Source organism: Trypanosoma cruzi, genomic scaffold, assembly GCF_000209065.1.
Source record: "Trypanosoma cruzi strain CL Brener 1047053516799 genomic scaffold, whole genome shotgun sequence".
Classification (NCBI taxonomy): Eukaryota; Euglenozoa; class Kinetoplastea; order Trypanosomatida; family Trypanosomatidae; genus Trypanosoma; species Trypanosoma cruzi.
Window position 1 is genome coordinate 197,412 of NW_001849536.1, and position 16,481 is coordinate 213,892.

At 51.9% G+C, this 16,481-nt stretch overlaps 3 protein-coding genes and 1 pseudogene across 3 annotated transcripts, besides 18 other annotated features; 2 read left to right on the forward strand and 2 right to left on the reverse strand.

Moving 5' to 3' along the window:
* Window positions 1-8,979: a sequence feature (heterozygous, Esmeraldo-like haplotype).
* Window positions 23-65: a microsatellite.
* Window positions 90-110: a microsatellite.
* Window positions 218-259: a microsatellite.
* Window positions 267-1,061, forward strand: Tc00.1047053508389.10 (hypothetical protein, conserved; the record flags this gene model as incomplete). The annotated part of the gene is made up of 1 exon (XM_810770.1): window positions 267-1,061. The coding sequence occupies one exon, from the start codon at window positions 267-269 to the stop codon at window positions 1,059-1,061; it is 795 nt and encodes a 264-aa protein (XP_815863.1).
* Window positions 1,101-1,188: a microsatellite.
* Window positions 1,301-1,375: a sequence feature (A-rich).
* Window positions 1,575-1,607: a microsatellite.
* Window positions 1,830-1,853: a microsatellite.
* On the forward strand, window positions 1,925-4,249 carry Tc00.1047053508389.20 (uncharacterized protein; the record flags this gene model as incomplete). Its single annotated transcript, XM_810771.1, has 1 exon — window positions 1,925-4,249. One exon carries the CDS (start codon window positions 1,925-1,927, stop codon window positions 4,247-4,249), a length of 2,325 nt encoding a protein of 774 aa, XP_815864.1.
* Window positions 4,350-4,369: a microsatellite.
* Window positions 4,575-4,607: a microsatellite.
* Window positions 5,518-9,540: a mobile genetic element.
* Window positions 8,980-9,826: a sequence feature (areas merged during assembly that could not be assigned to a particular haplotype. This can correspond to areas where the two haplotypes were merged or to regions with more than two copies in the genome that were merged during assembly.).
* Window positions 9,358-9,384: a sequence feature (AT_rich).
* Window positions 9,365-9,540: a mobile genetic element.
* Window positions 9,827-11,177: a sequence feature (heterozygous, Esmeraldo-like haplotype).
* On the reverse strand, window positions 9,902-10,843 carry Tc00.1047053508389.50 (mucin-associated surface protein (MASP), putative; the record flags this gene model as incomplete). Its single annotated transcript, XM_810772.1, has 1 exon — window positions 9,902-10,843. The coding sequence occupies one exon, from the start codon at window positions 10,841-10,843 to the stop codon at window positions 9,902-9,904; it is 942 nt and encodes a 313-aa protein (XP_815865.1).
* Window positions 10,134-10,164: a microsatellite.
* Window positions 10,343-10,478: a sequence feature (GA-rich).
* Window positions 11,178-16,481: part of a sequence feature (areas not merged during assembly with more than two copies in the genome that could not be assigned to a particular haplotype) that runs on past the window's edge.
* Window positions 12,583-14,655, reverse strand: Tc00.1047053508389.70 (annotated as a pseudogene).

The window sequence follows — 16,481 nt, forward strand, 5'->3', positions numbered from 1 at the left end:
TTTTTTTCTAAAGAAAGAAAGAACACAAACACACACAGACACACACACAGACACACACACACACAAAAAAAAAAAAAAAAGAACTTTAAAAAGGAAAGGAAAGGAAAGGAGGCGGGGTGGGGGGGAAGAAAAAGGGCGGCAGAGGGGAGCAGACCTCCATTTAGTTACAAACAGACATTAATAGACATTTTGTGTGTGTGTGTGTACTTTTCCTACCTGTTTTTCTTTTTTTATTGTTGTTGTTTTTTTGTTTTTGTTTGTTCCCCATGTCAAAGTACGCCGATCCCGATTACTGGGAAGAGCGGTACCGCAGCAATGACACGACGTACGACTGGTATGTCCCCTTCGACAGTCTTGAACCGATCTTACGTCCCCTGTTACAGCCACCGGAGCAGGTCCGTGTACTTATTGTTGGTTGCGGCAACAGTCGTCTTTCCGCAAGTTTGTACGATGAATTAAATATACGTAAAATTACAAATGTGGATGTGTCGCCAACTGTTATTGCGCAGATGGAGCGGCGGTGCAAAAATATGACTGAGATGCAGTGGATTTGCTGTGATCTTGTAAATACGTCACCGGAGAAGTTGTTGGCCCTTTTATGTCCAAATGATTACCTGTTTGATTTCATTATTGATAAAGGTTTTATTGACGCCATCCTTGGGGGGCATAATTCCTTTCACAATGTTTACACAGTGACGAAGAATTTGTCACGGCTGCTTAAAAAGGGCGGACGCTTTCTCTCCGTTTCATACGGCTCGCCGGAAACTCGCATGGACCACTTCCGTCGTCGCCGGCTTTTTTTTGATGTGGAACACAAGGCCATTGAGAAGCCGATGTTTAACTCAACAGCCACGACGACAGGACATTATCATGTCTACATCATGACAAAGCTTGGAGAAAAGCAAACGGCGATAGCCGTGGGAGACGCAGGAGCCGCTTTGGACGGTACAACAGTAAGTGGTGACTCCGATGATGATGAGGACGATTTCTACGATCGCTTCATGATGCAGACAACATCCCCCACCATGGCGGCGGACCCAAGTCGCATTCATACACTGTAATATTCATTGAACGAAGTGGAGCGGTGATGACTGTAATTGTGCATTCATATATATATATATATATGTAATATACGCATGTGTCCATGTATGTATGCATGCATGCATGTAATGTGTGTGTGTGTGTGTGTGGAGTTCTGAGGGAAAAGTGAACGGAGTTCGGGATGTAGACTTTAGAGAAGTAGAGCCAAACAACACACATGCCACGGCAATGGACGCAAGTGAATTTAAGGGTTTGCCACAAAAAAAAGGACAAAAGAGGAAAAAAAAAAAAAAAAAAAGAAAGAAAGAAAGAAAGGAAAAAGAAGAAGAAGAAACAATATAGGGCGGAGAAAATTCGTGTTGAATGGCTTGTTTGGTTGGCCTTTTTTATTGTTTTTTTTTTTTGTTGTGTATTTGTCCCGTCGCTTTCATTGACGTTTGTTTGTTTAATTCTTTCGGTTTCACTTCATTCTTCCCTTCTTTTCCTTCCCCTTTTTTCTTTATGTGTGGCCTTTGTTTTCTATTTATTGTTACTTCTTTCTTTTTTCTTTTTTTTTTTTTTTCTTTGGATTGTCTTTACTTCTTCTTTCTTTTATGTAATGTATTTGTAGCGGAGGGAGAGTGAGAGAGAGAGGGGGGGGAAGGCGTGGAGGAATTTTGGTTTCTCCCCTCCCCTTCACGCCCCTTTTCCCTTCCCCACCCCCCACCCCCTGCGTACAGTAAAGAAAAGACAAGGGTGGTTGTTTGGTTGGTTGCATCAATACTGTCGGGAGCACGCATCACATTACGGAGAGAGAGAGAGAGGGAGAGAGAAAAACAATTCTAAAAAAAAAAAAAAAGGCCGGAGGAGAAGAAAGGACGGTGTGTTTGTGGGGAGTTTATTCATGCAAGAAGTTATGAAAGTCACGGGCGGTAGTGAACCGTCACCGCTGCCTCTTCCACCATCAACATCGCAGTTGGTCTGTGAGAAGCAAATGGTAAGGAATCAGCCCGGGGAATTTCTTTACAAACGCCAAGAAGTACTTGCATATATCAAGTCTTTTTTACAGCCCGCATACGACCGTGGTTCCCTCTCATGCCAGCAGTTTGTCTCTATAGCTAAGCAAACCCTGTTATTTGTCATGAGTGCCAGGGATATTGGTATGCAAGGGTTTTCCAAAGACTTTGTGGCGCAAGTGGTGCAACTGCAGATGACGCACGTGCCTCATACAACAGCACCGACAACACCCATGTCAACACCATTGGTCGAGTGTAAAAAGGGCGGTCACATTCCCTACTTACATGCTCAGCCGGGTGATCATCATAATGATGATAATGAGGCGAGAGGGGAAAAAGAAAAACAACAACAACAACAATTGTCGTTGCCAACAGGAAATCGTCAGGCATCCCCATTCATGCTACGTAATGGCCATGACGTGGGTACTGTCAATGGAATTAACAATGGGAGCGGGAATCAATTGTTTCTGCGTGACCCCTCCCCGCGTAGCTATGAATTCCCCAGTCCCTTTACGCAGCACTCAAAGCCGTCATGTTCCTTTCAAGGGGGTGCTACCAAATCACAAAATGGGAGCAACAATAGAAACACAGTTACTGCCGCTGCACTTCCCGCTTTGGGTGACAGCACGTGTTGTGTGACCTCTTCTTCTTTGGACGCATATCACCCACACAAGGTGACCACAACGGCAGCAGAAACAAGGACAGATCTATCGACAGAAGTAGCGATGAAATCATCGTCGCCTATCACAATGAAAGCGAATAAGCACCGTCATAGTTACGCGGGTAAAAAGGGGGATGAAAAGGAGAAGGTAGAAAAACAATCCCAGATATCGAACAATACAAGCGACAAGTTGCTCTTTGTTCTGGAAAAACTCCGTGAGCGTTTGTCGTCTTGGCAATCAATAGAAAATAATGCCTACTCCTCCTTATCGCAGTGTAGGATGGCGGATGGCTCTGTGGGTGTCGCAGTGACTTCCCCTACGCACAGCTCAGGGCTGGATGAAATCCGTCATGTCCGTTCCGAGATTCGTGATGTACTGCGGCTGTGGATCCTCGAGCGTCGCGAGATTCTTCGAGAAGAGGAACAGGTCTTCACATCACTTTTTTTGCATTTTCAACATGCCCTGATAAAAGACCTCATACGGCACGTTTTTAAAACAGAAGGAGTGGTGGGGGTGTCGCTTCCTCCACCTCCCACAACACCACCACCGAAGGTGCAGTTCGAGCGTGTCTCCCTGCTCAGGGGGAATGACGGCGGGAATGATGATCCCTACGGGAAGTGCTGCGGAAACAGTCCTGTACTCCACGGTGCGACGCAACTCGTTTACATTGAGGATGAGGGGCCGGAAGCAGACGTGTCGCCAGCGGGAAATACGACAGCCCCCAAGTCTCTTTACAGGCGTCAGTTCCTGCATCATCACAATGACACCGGAAAGAAAAAGACGTCTCGTGCAGCCTCCATCCGTCGAGATGGCAGCTGTCATAGCCACAGTGGTCGTTTTGGTACGCAAGGAGAAGCGAAAAGAAGAAGCGAGAGGAAAAGATTGATGGAACAATTGAACGAAGGTTCTTCTTCCTTGCCATCATCTGTATTGCCCTGCTCTTCACCCCTGCGGCGGCAGTGCACGGTGCCTACCGTTTCAGTAACGGAAAGAAATGGTGATTGGGACGATGTGCGCGACGTGTTGATGACGCCCTCGCGGCAGTATCCGCCCCATGCCGTTTTCCCGAACCGCTACGCCACAACACCGAAAAGAACGTCAAGGATGAGGAGAGAAACGATGACACCGCCCAAGTCGAAAACCGCGACAGCCGTCTTTCGTCTGCATTCGCCCAAATCGAGCACGGCGAAGCCCGCAGGCGTCAATGTTCAGCCGCAAGGCCAGGGAGAGGGCGTACAGGTATTTACGAAACAACGTCCGAACTTGCAGGAGGAAACGCGTAGTGAGGTGACAAAAAGAGGAAGCGCAGGCGCATTGGTACAACAGATCGATCGGAAGGTCATTGTGGAATATTTGCGGCAGTTACTTCAGCCAGCATTTGATTCGGGCGCGCTCTCTGTAGATCAGATGGGCGGTATTGTGCAGCGGGCGGCGGGACCTTTGCTGAGCGGTAAAATGGGCCACTTCCTCGCTAGCGAGACCCGATGGAAAAATGAGTTGCGGAAGCAGGTAGAGCACCTTCTTGGGGAGGCACTTCTTGGAAAGCCGTGATTTTTTGCCCCCCCCCCCTTCAACTGCGGGAGTACAAGGGCTCTATCTACGCGTATGGTTCTTCTTGTTGTTATTTATTGCTATTGTATCTATATGTCCGATTTATTTATTTATTTATTTTGGTGCAAACTGTTATAAATATCGCTTATATATATATATATCTTGTGAGCGTGCTGTATCTATTTGATGCAAACATGCGCCATTTGATCGACGTATATTTTCACTGTCTGTCTGTCTGTGTCTGTGTGTGCTTTTGTCCTGCTCTTTTTCCGTCTACTCGTTTTTTGTTCTGTTTGAATCCTTCTTCTCCCTTTCTCTCACCTCCTTTCTTTCTTTTTTTTTTTTTTTTTTTTTTTTTCCGCAGGGGAACAGGTAGGCGACGTTTCTGATTTGATTGCCGTTTCGATTCACTTTTGGCCCGGGCCAAAATGGCAGAAATGCACGCACCTTTATCGAGCGATTCTTGATACATATAATATATACATATATATATTGTTACTATTCCTCATGTCAGCTCAAATAAATACAAAGGCCCACACGCCAGCCACCATCGCAGAGCACGTCGGCTCAATGATTAAAGATGTAAAAGAGAGACCCGGCACCCAAAGTGGGAGCCGGACAGCGGAGGCCGTGAAGCACACACCACCGCTACGCACCCGCCCCGGGGATAGCGCGGTGGCTCAATAATCCGCTGCTGCCAAGAATCAATAAAACAACAAATCACAGAACCAACCAACCAAACATGGACGCTATAAATGAGAAAAGGGAGAAGAGGGCAGCCTGCCAGGAGCAAATACGGCCCGCCGCATCTGCGAGGGGCCTTGTGTCTTCTCGCCGCGCGGAGGTACTGATGGGGCAGTGCCTTTCCACTTCAAAGTGGAACCACACCAATATTTCCGTGAAGCACAACTTCCCCACTTCTCCAATTTCCGCTCCATGTTTGTTTGTTTTTTGTTTTCCATCCCTATTTTTTTTTTATTGCCGTGACATTCTTACCGTCCGGGCGTGCTTATACCGGAACCTTTTCTTATCATGGCGTTCTTTCCGCGCGGAGGCCACGAGCAAAAACAAATGGGCCTTTTGCGCACAAAAAACACCAGAGATGTGAGGGGAAAAGCTGGCCGCAGCAAACCTTTTTTCCCCAGAATAATCAGTAAACCACCGTTTCACCGCCACAAAAAAAAAAAAAAAAAATTCGTCGCCATATTTCCCATAGAAAACCGTCATAATAAAAAAAACTTCCCGGCCGGGAATTGAACCCGGGTCACCCGCGTGATACGCCGTCTTTGGGGTTTTCTACTGACCGTACGTAGGCAAAGGATGCCTGTATTCCGCAAGAGTCCAAAAACCCATATATCCGTCGCAGCTCCCACGCCATGGCGTGTGATTTCGAGCTGCCTTTATTCGCCGCTCCTCGCAGCGAAGTGTTGTCCACCCAAAAGTCCATGGTGGGTGGCAAGATGGCGGAAAAGGCCGATAAGGCCAACCGTACCGCGCGCACCTCAGCCTGCATGATAAAAAAGGTCTCTTCCCCCATTTTCCTCCGGCAGTTTTAACGTCGCCGGAGTCTGGAATAAAAACGGCTCTCCATCCATGGAGCAACGCATCCCTGATGATGGCGGCCGATGCCTTTTCCGTGGGCTTGATGTTTCGCTTGCGATTGTTCTCGATGGTGTGTCGTAATCTCTCGCCCAAACCAACCGCTGCCGGCGGAAGGTTCGCCGGGGATGTCTCCAGCACAATCCCCCGTTAAGTGCGGATAATCGTCGTCGCACTGCCTTGATAAAAAGTCGTGGTCGCATAAACGCGTGCCTAAAATGGCAGCCGCGTTCAAAAACCGTGACGCTATAACCTCCATTTCCGCGATGGTTAAAGAATTGAGCGCCGACATGGCGCGCACAGACCGGACAAACTTCTCACTCAGGGATACCGCCCGGTGAGTGTGATCAAACAGCACCCCCAGGAAGGTGTACTGCGTGGCGCCCGATTCGCGGTCCTCCCCCATCGTGGCGTGACGGCCGTCCGCATTACGAAGCACTTGGGCCTCCCACAATGCCACATCGCCTTTAGACACTGCAATGCGTATATTATCGATCCAAACGTCGGCACGCACCAATGGAGGTGCAGCCCAGAGGGGGTGAACCACCGTCGTCACCACCGCAATTGCCTAAAGTAATAATCTGGAGAATTTCTGGGCTGGCCTTGCATCCCATTGGGAGCCGTGTCAGCTCCACCAGCGTGCCGTCCTCCACGCGGCATCGAAAGAGATGCCGAGTCTCCCGCGGTAAAGAGACCTGAAAAAGAAATGCCTTTAAATCCGTGCAGGAAGCGGCCTCAGCCATCACAGGCGGCAAATAATGGGAAATGTGTAAAAGAGGAACATTCGCCTCATAAGGGTCGTCTCTGTTCTTTTCGCGTGGCCACGCGATCCATCGTCGTCGTAAACCGGTGGTTTTCTCCTCCATAACCGAAAAGGTATTATCCATCCGCCTGTTATTGTGGACAAAGCGTCCTTGATAATTCCTGCTGTCCGTAACAAATGCACGTCAGCGGTTGGAATCCTCCGCGCGCTTTACCGGAGGAGGGCAGAGGGAAAGGGGACTGCCCGACGAGTCCCCAAACTTGCATGAGCCTCTCCAAGGTAGCCGGGTTCAACCGACTCATGATCCACTCTGGTATTCAATACGGGCACGTTGAATTGCTGCTGCAGCAAGATGCTTCGTTCATCTTGTGGAGTGGCCAGACGCGTCCTTGTCGCGCGTCTCGTTATTGTGGCAGAATAATGATAAAAATAGTGGAAAAAACGCTTCTCTGCTGTCAGCCAGGGTTCCTGCCCTTCCGCAGTTCCTTCCTTCACATCAATGCGACCAGCGACGACACCTGGGTCAGCATTGTGGTGTAACTCCCCAAATATCGCACTGTATTCTGGGGAAGGTCGAACGGGTCGACGTGCCTCGCCAACTGCGAGATCACGTGTGGGTTCAAGTTGTATGTCTCCACGATTTCAGCAGCGTGTCTCAACGCGCCGCGCTTTATGGAATGCGCCGTGGCATTCCAAGGAGCCAGAGCTCGTTCGACTTGGGTAGTCGTAATATTCGTGAGCTTTTCGTTGCGTCGAAGTGTCCTGCATAAATTCATAGTGTCGAACGCGCCCCGTTCTCGTATCCTCACGAACCGCGAGGCGCGGTGGGGATGCGCCCCGCCGTCTCCGGCGCCACGCACCAATTTAAATTATGATCCCGTCTGCCTCCATTGTGACATTGTTGGGAGTCAAGGCCGCAATCTTGGGCCAACGACTCGCCGTTATCCACGCAAGTCGTAAGACAACACTTTGCTTCCAATCGGTTCGGCTGCGGATAAATTGATTCATCTCTTCCTTTGTTAAGGGGCGCGCCTGCTTCGTCTCTGATCGCGCCGCAACTTTTTGTAACCCCAGAATCATCATGCCCAGCGGGGTTAGATGCATTTCAAACATGGACCGCAGCACCCTGGCGTACTGCAGTCAGGTCGATGGCGCTACGTCGATTGCCATCAAGAAGGCCGCGCAGCTCTCCTTGTTCATCGGCTGTTCGTGCGTGCGGCAAAAGATTGTAAAGTGCCCCGCCAGGGACATTCTCTGCTCCCGCTTTGACGGCGCACACAGTTCTCGCGCCACCTCGTTCGCCTTCCTCATGTAACTGGTCCAAAGCGGGGATGTCGGTGATTCGTCGTACCACAATCGAGCGTCGTTGGCGGATAAGCTCCGTTGCCGTTTTTTTACGGCCGTCTGCGCTGTGAGTAATTCCTCTGGTTGCGCCCCGGACGTTGCTTGCAGACGCGTCGTGCCCATAAACGCCACACAATCGACATCGCGACAATCGTTGCGCGCCTCGCCGTTCCATGAGAGGCTGGGTCGCCCTCGCAAAGACGTCAGCCTCATGAACGGCGGTATGAAGACGGGCGCGCAGTTTGGGGTGCGGGATGTCGGGTTCGGACGCCATCATGAGCCGCATCCGGAATTCCTGCAGTAAGGGGTCCTGCCCAATTTCATGATAGGAGAGGCCCCGCTCTGCTTCCATCACTCCTGTCCACGCAACCAAACTGCCGAAGGAAAGTTTAGCCTGGTCCTCCGCCTGTTACCAATAATCGTATGCGTCCAGGGTGTCAAAAAAGTCTCCGGAGACGCCCTCATCCCATATACGCGGGGGCCAAGTGGTGACGTCAAATGCACAGAAATGTGGTTCCTCCTTTTCTGTAGCGGAATTTGCGTCCAAGAGGGATGTGCGGGAAGGCAAAGGCAACAAGGGATGGAAATGTGGCCACCAAAATTGCCCTGAGACGTCTGGGGCCGTCTTTTTTCGGCCTGGCTCCGTTGGGCCGTGTGTGACGGCGCACAGCCCGCCATCAAGCGATGCGTGTGATGCGGCCGTGCGGTAACGCCATCTTCGACCGTGTTTTGCCGCGTGACGGGTCCATCTGTCGGGCCTCTCCGAGTGGCGGGGCTTCTTCCCTGCCCGCCGTCTCCGCCTCCCACGCGGATCGCTGCGCCTCTCTTGCGATAACGCGTGTCTCTCGTTCGTGGAGTTTGGCGCGGATTGCCTCCAACTGCTGTTCGCGTCCGGCGACCGCGTATTCTCGTTCTGCAGGAAGGCCGCCGGCGGACGCAATGTTAGATTCGCGCACCGATATGTTGTCATGCGCCTCTTCCACCTGCGAGTTAAGCTGAGCGCCTCGATTCTGCACGTCAGCAGTGGCGTGGGTGTGGCCCGCGCTCAAGCGCTCCTTTTCAGCAATGGTGAGCCGTTTTTGGATCCCCAACTCCCGGGCCGCACACACACGATGGGCGGGATCAACTGAGTCCCACAATTTGCTACTTGAGGCGCCCGGGGATTCGCAACATGTGTCCTGTAACGCTCGAATCCTCCTCGGGTTTGGTGGTAGATCCCGAAATCAAGTGTAAGCCTGTTATTGCTGCAGCGACGGCCCGTTTCCATCAATGAACCTTATCCGCACCTCGTTGGTGCCATGTTAGCATACCAAGTCCGAAAGACGGGCGCCAATATCGCTCCGCTCGGAGGCCGTGTAAGAAACCAATGCCATTTCCTTAAACCAACCTGGCTATATCAGCGAATAAAAAAAATAAAAAAAAAAAATATCCAGCTGCTATCACTTCCTTGCCCCTTAAAGCCGTGTTCTTCCCACGTCCATAAGATAGGAAAAGTATCATAAAGAAGTGCATTCGTTTTATCAGGATAAATATTTATTAATTAAGTTAGCCACCTCTCCCGCGATCATTCTCTTCACAATCTCCTAATAAAACAAAAAAAAAAGGCGTGGGACGACCAGCACACACACTCTCATTGCTCCCGTAAAGCCCAACAGGGAGAGAGAGAGAGGTCGCCCACTCAAGGCAATGGGAGCAAAAAACAAGAAACAAAAACAGTTACGGTGCTCCGCCCATGCAGCCAGGCAGGACGGCAGCGGTGCGTGCGGTGCAAAAGAGAGCACCAACGGGCCTGCATGGGTGTGCATGCATATATACAATGGGCACATTATGTGTGTGCTTCGTGGGGTGAGGTGAGGGCGAGAGTCCATGCAAGGGGACACACAGAGAGAGAGAGAGGGAAGGAAAAGTGTGTGTGTGGGCGGTGCACGGCTCTCTCTCCCTCACTCTCACGCGGCCACCACCGCAGCAGCAGCCGCACACGCAACAACAAGAAGAGGCAAAAGAGGGGAGGTGGCGTGGGAGACCGCGGTGCTGCTGTCACTGTCGCCTGTATTTGCGGTGGCATTTGTACGAAGGGCGTTTTTATCTTTCGCGGATTCTTCGCCACCTTCCGCGGGGCGTTCATGCTGTTGATGTTGTTGGACTTGTGTTTCATCACTTTGCTGCTGCTTTTCATAATCTTCTTCCTCTTCCTCTTCTTCTTCTTCTTGTCGTGTGTGTTCAGTGCCGGATGTCGTCCCTGCCGATCCTTCGGCTGGCGAGGGGTTGTGAGCCGCTGCTGCTGCAGACGTCTGATCTCCTGTTGAAGAGTCCCCTGTTGTGTTAGTTCGATGACTGCCTGAGGACCCCGCTTTACCATCACTGCTGCCAGCTGAAGAATCAACACCAGGAGTAGCAGGAGTAAGAGCAGGAGAAACAGCAGGAGCAGCAGGAGGATCTGGAGCAGCAGGAGGAGGAGAACCGGCAGGAGGAGCGGGAGGACCACCAGAAGGAACAGGAGGAGAAGCAGAAGAACCAGAAGAAATGCCACCGCTGCCTTGACCGCCAGCAGAAGTTCCACCGCCTCCACCAGCAGAATGACCACCAGGAGAAGCACCAGCGTTGGAAGTCCCACTTGAATGCGAATCGTTCTGTATTACAACAGTATTATCTGTTCCAGCCGAAGCTTCGACGGCAGTAATGGGCAGTACTGACCGCAAAGTCATCGTAATCGCAGTTTTATTACATCCGTCAGGCATGTGGGATCCATTCTCACCCAACACTCCCGACGCCATGCAGCCACCCACTGCGTTGGTGTCAACGTCCCTCGCATAAACACCGCCGGCACCGCACCACAGCACGCAGAGGGCACACACCAGCAGCACACGGCCAGTCATCATCATCGCCATCACTCCCGTCACTTGCGTGTAGCCTTCAGCACAATCTAACTCCCCATCAACGCAGAGCAAAAGGAGAGACAAGTCACACAACCACGCACCGTCCCATCCAGCAATGAGAGTCACACACCACCAACAGAATTAGCTGAGCGCCGTTCAACAACAATCAAAACAAAAAAAGGAGCGCTCCTCGCCGTGCACCGTTCCTCACACTCCCACAGTCACTGTTACTGTTATTCCCTCTCTCCTCAGTCCCTCAAAGGCACGCCACGCTCACTTCAACACGCGCCCCTTCAGAACAGGCCTCGGGATCGTCAGGCCCTCCCGCTGCGCCGCAACCACACACGGATCAGGTTGGCCGTCATGCACTGCATCTCGTTGTCCTCCTTGTAATTGAAGCAGACCCTCACATCCTCTCGATACACGGCATGGGAACTGCGAGTGGCGGCCGAGAGGTGCCACATTTGTGGAAGAACACAATGTGCGGAAACAACGACCACCCTCACTCACTCAACTCTCCCGCACACAAGGGCGGTGCCATGGCGAAGAGAAGCCCGCCGCACAGCACATGCACAAGGACACATGCAATAGCCGTGCCACCGACGTCGCACCGCAGGATAAAGCCATGCGGACAGCAAACACACGGCCTCAACGAGTGGGACGGGGCACATCCAAGTGCATACCGCAGTCCTTCACTTCTCCCTTCCCCGGCGGGTTGGCGTCCCACACCCACAAATGAGGCACGGCGCACACCATCCGCTCCCTCCGAGTGCACTCAGCAGGCCGGCGCCCAGTCACTCTCCTGCCATCGCAAAGGGGAGCACAAACAATCGTCGCCGCGGACCATCGGTGCCTCTAGCGGAAAAGAAGAATATGAAATAAGGGCGTGTCAAAAGCACAGCCAGCAGAGGGACAACAAAAGAGACACAGTAACACAAGGTGACAGCGGACACGGCACAACAAAAGCACGCCGCAGTGAATTACCAAACAAAAAAAAAGGGTAAAAGTCCAGGAGGAGTTGACAAAAATTTAAAAAAATGTGGTGAAGATCGATGCGGCAAGACTTTTATTTCATGTGCCGATCAGCACAACAAAACGACCGTGTGTTTGTGTTTATACATATCGCCCGCACCAGGAAGGAAGAGAAAAACCAAATTAAAAAAAGGAATTGCACTGTCCCACCAGCCCACAAAACATCCCTTCACATTTCATGCAGCAATCGGCCTGTTCTTCCAATTCGTGTTTCGTGCAGTCCGTGGAACGCGCAGCCGAAGGGCCGGCACCGCGTGTGGGCGACAAGAAAGCAAACAAGAGAGGGAAACACGTCGCTCATGACGGTGCGCAGCTGCCAAACACCACGTAAAGCAAAAACAAAACTAGTTATTACTCCGGCTGAACCACATTAAAAAGAACACTGAAAAGTAAAGAAATTGAAGAACCAAACGAGCAGTAAAATAGAATTAAAACGGTGGTATAAAAAAGGACGGGCAATGCGGCATGTATTCTCCGTGAGGCGTCGCAAATCCACACTCCGTGGCTCAGAAGACTGCCACCACCCAAATACAATCCCAGTAGAAGCAGCAACACACACGACACGCACACACGCACGGTGTTGTTACCGCTTAAATCACGCAGTATCAATTTCACGTCGTTGAGAGAGGCGAGGTGGTCGTCGGGACTCACGCCGCTCCACACCCTGCGAGGTGACTTTTTTTAATGGGGATTCGTGTCCAGGGGCGTGGTGCTCATTCATTTCTCTTCCGTAATATCCCCAGCAATTTGCTCTCTGACGCTGTCAACTACTCGAATCTTCTCGGGTGGTGTCGGAGCCGCTTCCCTCGTCGGAACGGGGTCTCTGTCCTTGAGTGCACGCATCGCAGTGGAGTTCAGTGGGCGGCTGTACAGAAAGACGTTCGTCACCGTCACATGAGATTAGTGCCCACAGCACGCGCCAAAGCAAAACCTCAGTACATCAGGTGGCTTCTGACCTGTTAACAGCACTTCTTCCTATTCCGCCCCCAGCAACTGACCATCAATGTGCACAGAGGCCTTGTTGCCTTGCAGCATGAGTGCCACTTGGTACTCTTCCTTCTTCGGCTCCCAAGTGCTCCTCCGTGCTTTTGTCGTGCCCTCAAACGAAATCACCCACTTCTTATTGTAGTTCCACGACAGTCCCATGGTACGATTGGGCTCATTGTTCGCCAGCATCGCAGTCAGTTGAGAAATGTTCCCACTCGGAGCCTCTTCGATGGTCACCGACACCACAACTGTGAAGTGGTGGCTCAAAAACACATGACGCACATTATTAACCCGAGTGTTCACGGGCCATATTGCCCTGGACTCAATTCCCGTGAATCGGAACCCATCGTTGTTCTTCACTGCATTCGTCACCGTCGCATGCAGGCAAAGGTACTCGTCGTTCCACGTGCCATTACTGGCCGCATCGGACAAAACTGCCACCAGACCCGCCGTGGGTATAGACACGCTGGAGAAGAAAGTGTCCTTTTGCGCCCCAGTACTGAAGACGGACCTGATTGCACTCACTTCCTCCGTCAGGCGGGAAAATGGCACGGCCCTCACCGTTGCCCCTCCGTTGTAAAAGATGCAAACTGCCATCCGAGTACAGCAGGGTGCTGGCGAGCTCCCAATCCGCAGCACTGTCCGTGACAACCGGTCCAACGTAAAACGAGCGGTTGTTGTCCGTGACCCAAACGTAAAGCGGATTGGCCTTATTCTCCACCGAGGCGTACCCTCTCTGAGTGTACAGCATGACCTTCCCTTTCCTCAATGGTCGCGGTGATGAGGGCATCCACATGCAGGCTTTCCTTCTGATAGTCTCCCGATCCTGAGTTGACCCACACGCCTAAAAGCTTCCCGATAGCCTCCGTCCACGTTGTCCCCATGTCACGCGACTCGTACACCCTCTGGCCATTCTTGCAGTCAGCAATCATGAGAAGTGATCCCTCCCACTCGGTGACGCGGGGGTTAAGACATTTCGCAGGGGACATACCCTCAGAGAGCGCCCAGGCACTGCCGTTGTCCGTCGAGTAAATGATCATGGAGCAAACGCCTTCTGCCTCATTCTTCGCCATCAGAGGAAACAGGAAGGTGCCATCCTCCATCACAACACCTGGGCCACCAGAAGCAATAAACTCCGTCCGTTCACCTTCGTGAGAAGCAGAAGAGATCAGTTTCGAGAGTGTTTGGGGTCGCCCCATTCGATCCGTTCACTCTGCTTGCCACCCGTGGGATTCGTGACATCACCCACAACCAATTCCAGCTCCAAGCCGCCCTCTCTCCAGCACCCACCTTCGTAGGACACATCCGAGCCTCCCGCAAGAGGAAACACTCCGTTGCCCTTCGTGATTCTTGCGGAGTGGTGCACAACACCCAAACCCTCCTTTCCCTCCGCTGCACCAAGCACAGTGTGTGCGCTCCATGTATTCTTTTATTGACCTCACCAACAAGAGTGGAACAATCCCACGCAGGGTCAATGTGCCCCGCAACAAAATCAGAAGAAAAGGGCTTAGTTAGTTGGCCACATTGATATCCGGCATCCAAATGTGACCTTCGGCAAAAGCAGCAATTACTCCACCAGCTCTCACGAGAGAGGGTAAAACAAATGAATCCCTTGACGTGCCTGGAACACCCTCATCCCTGAGCTGCAACACCTTCTTCTGTGAAAAAAATAGATCGACTCCCCGCGGCAACTCAACATTTATTGAATCACTCATCGCATCAACAATGGGATCCTCCTTCGACTCGGTGACAGGCGTGAACCTTCTTTCGGGTGGTGTCGGAACCACTTTAATGTTCCGAACAAAGGCAAACTCAGGCTTCGTCTCGGACGTGTTGGTCGCCGTGTTGGATGCGGGACTCTGATCAACGGTATTGGGTCCGTCAGCCGCGGCAGACTGTCGCCAATCCTCGTTCTGACGTGTCGGCTCAGCATCAACTTGCGGCGCAGTTGTCCCACCAGATTTTGTGTCATCCTTCCCTTCACGGGGTGGCGGCAACTGAAAGATGCCCGTCTGGTCAGCATCGCTGCTCCGTGCAGGCGGATGGATGGTTCCATCGGGAGAAAACTGACGCCACCACTATTCATAAGGGCCGGCGTATTTATGTGTCGTCACATTCATCGTGAAGGCAACGGTGGCCCCTTCCCCTTTCGTTGCACAGCTGGCAGCACAGTTGCTAGATGTGTGCACCGCATTGGCCACATGACACACAGTACCCAGCTCACCATTCCTGCTATGCATGCGCACATCAAAGCCACTGAAAGTATAATTCTCACACTCAGCACTGGCAGCAGAACACTTCTTCCACACCCACACACACGCACGCACGCGATAGCTCAGGCTGCCGTCACTCGGAGCACACAACACATCCACCGGCACAACCACCGCATCCGCATCACCAGATACATGTCCAGCACTCCCAGCACCCATCACGCACACGGACGTGCAGCAGCAGCACAAGAGCGCAAGGACCATCACGGCGCACACCACACGGAGCCGCACCGTCACCATCGTCATTATCGCAGTCATCATCACCCGTGGTGGAGTCACTGGAGTCAGTGAGCTGATCCGTGAGACAGAAGGAAAAGGAATGGAACGAGAGGGAAAGGGACGGGGTGCAGCGGATACGGCGAGAGAGACAGAGCAGACAACATGAGGAGAGGGCAGCAGGCCCAGCCGCACAGTTCACACACCACGAGACGGCATCCACGCAAGGAAGGCACACAACGCCAGAAGCCACCCACCATGCAGGAGAAGAAGATATCCACCACCATCTCCCCCAACTCATCGCTACAGCCCCAGGGAAATGGCCAAAACCCGCGGCCACCAAACAACGCACACGGAGCGAGCACCCACCACACCAGCCACACGACAGTGGACCCTCATCCATCCATGACGCGGCACCAAAATTTCCAGCCATCCCGCCCTCAATGGGACACGGAGCCCAACTCAACGCAGCCACACGCGGTGCTCCACACCCGCAGGAAAAGAGACTCGGGCTGCGCACTCCCTCTCCCTCCTCCTCCCTTCTCCTCATGGTCACGGAAGAAGACAACAGCCGCCACACGCAACTGCCAGCACGCACTGCAAAAGGAGCATTCAAATCCACTACAATGTGCATCTTGTGTGTGTGTGTGCCTGCAGAAACACAAAGCAAAGAAGTAGAAAAAAGGAAGCAGAGTATGTGGAGAGACGCACAAAATGTACAGAAGAGACGCATAACGGAAGCAACAAGAAGAAGACCGGTCAAACTCATGACTGCACTGCAGCCCAATCAGTGGCAATTCACAAAAGATTTATTTAAAACAAAAAGAAAACGTTCCCCTTCGTCTTATTTAAACCCCATCACACAAAATAATTACAAATGAAAAAGAAATCGTCCATTACTGTTCCACACAAATTTAAAAAATCGCCTGGCTGCCGTGTGGCCACACAAAACTGTCTGTATATATTTTGTCCGGAAAAGAAAATTGAAAAGATGGTTGCGTGTGCTTCAACCGTCTGACCCTCCATGTGTCCGCACATCGTTTATATTTCATGGGGTCATCTGCGTGTTGCTGCTCCCCTCAGCCCTTTCATCGGCGCGTGAGTGCGGCCTGCAGAGCACAGTCACTCGTGTGTGAGCGAGGACT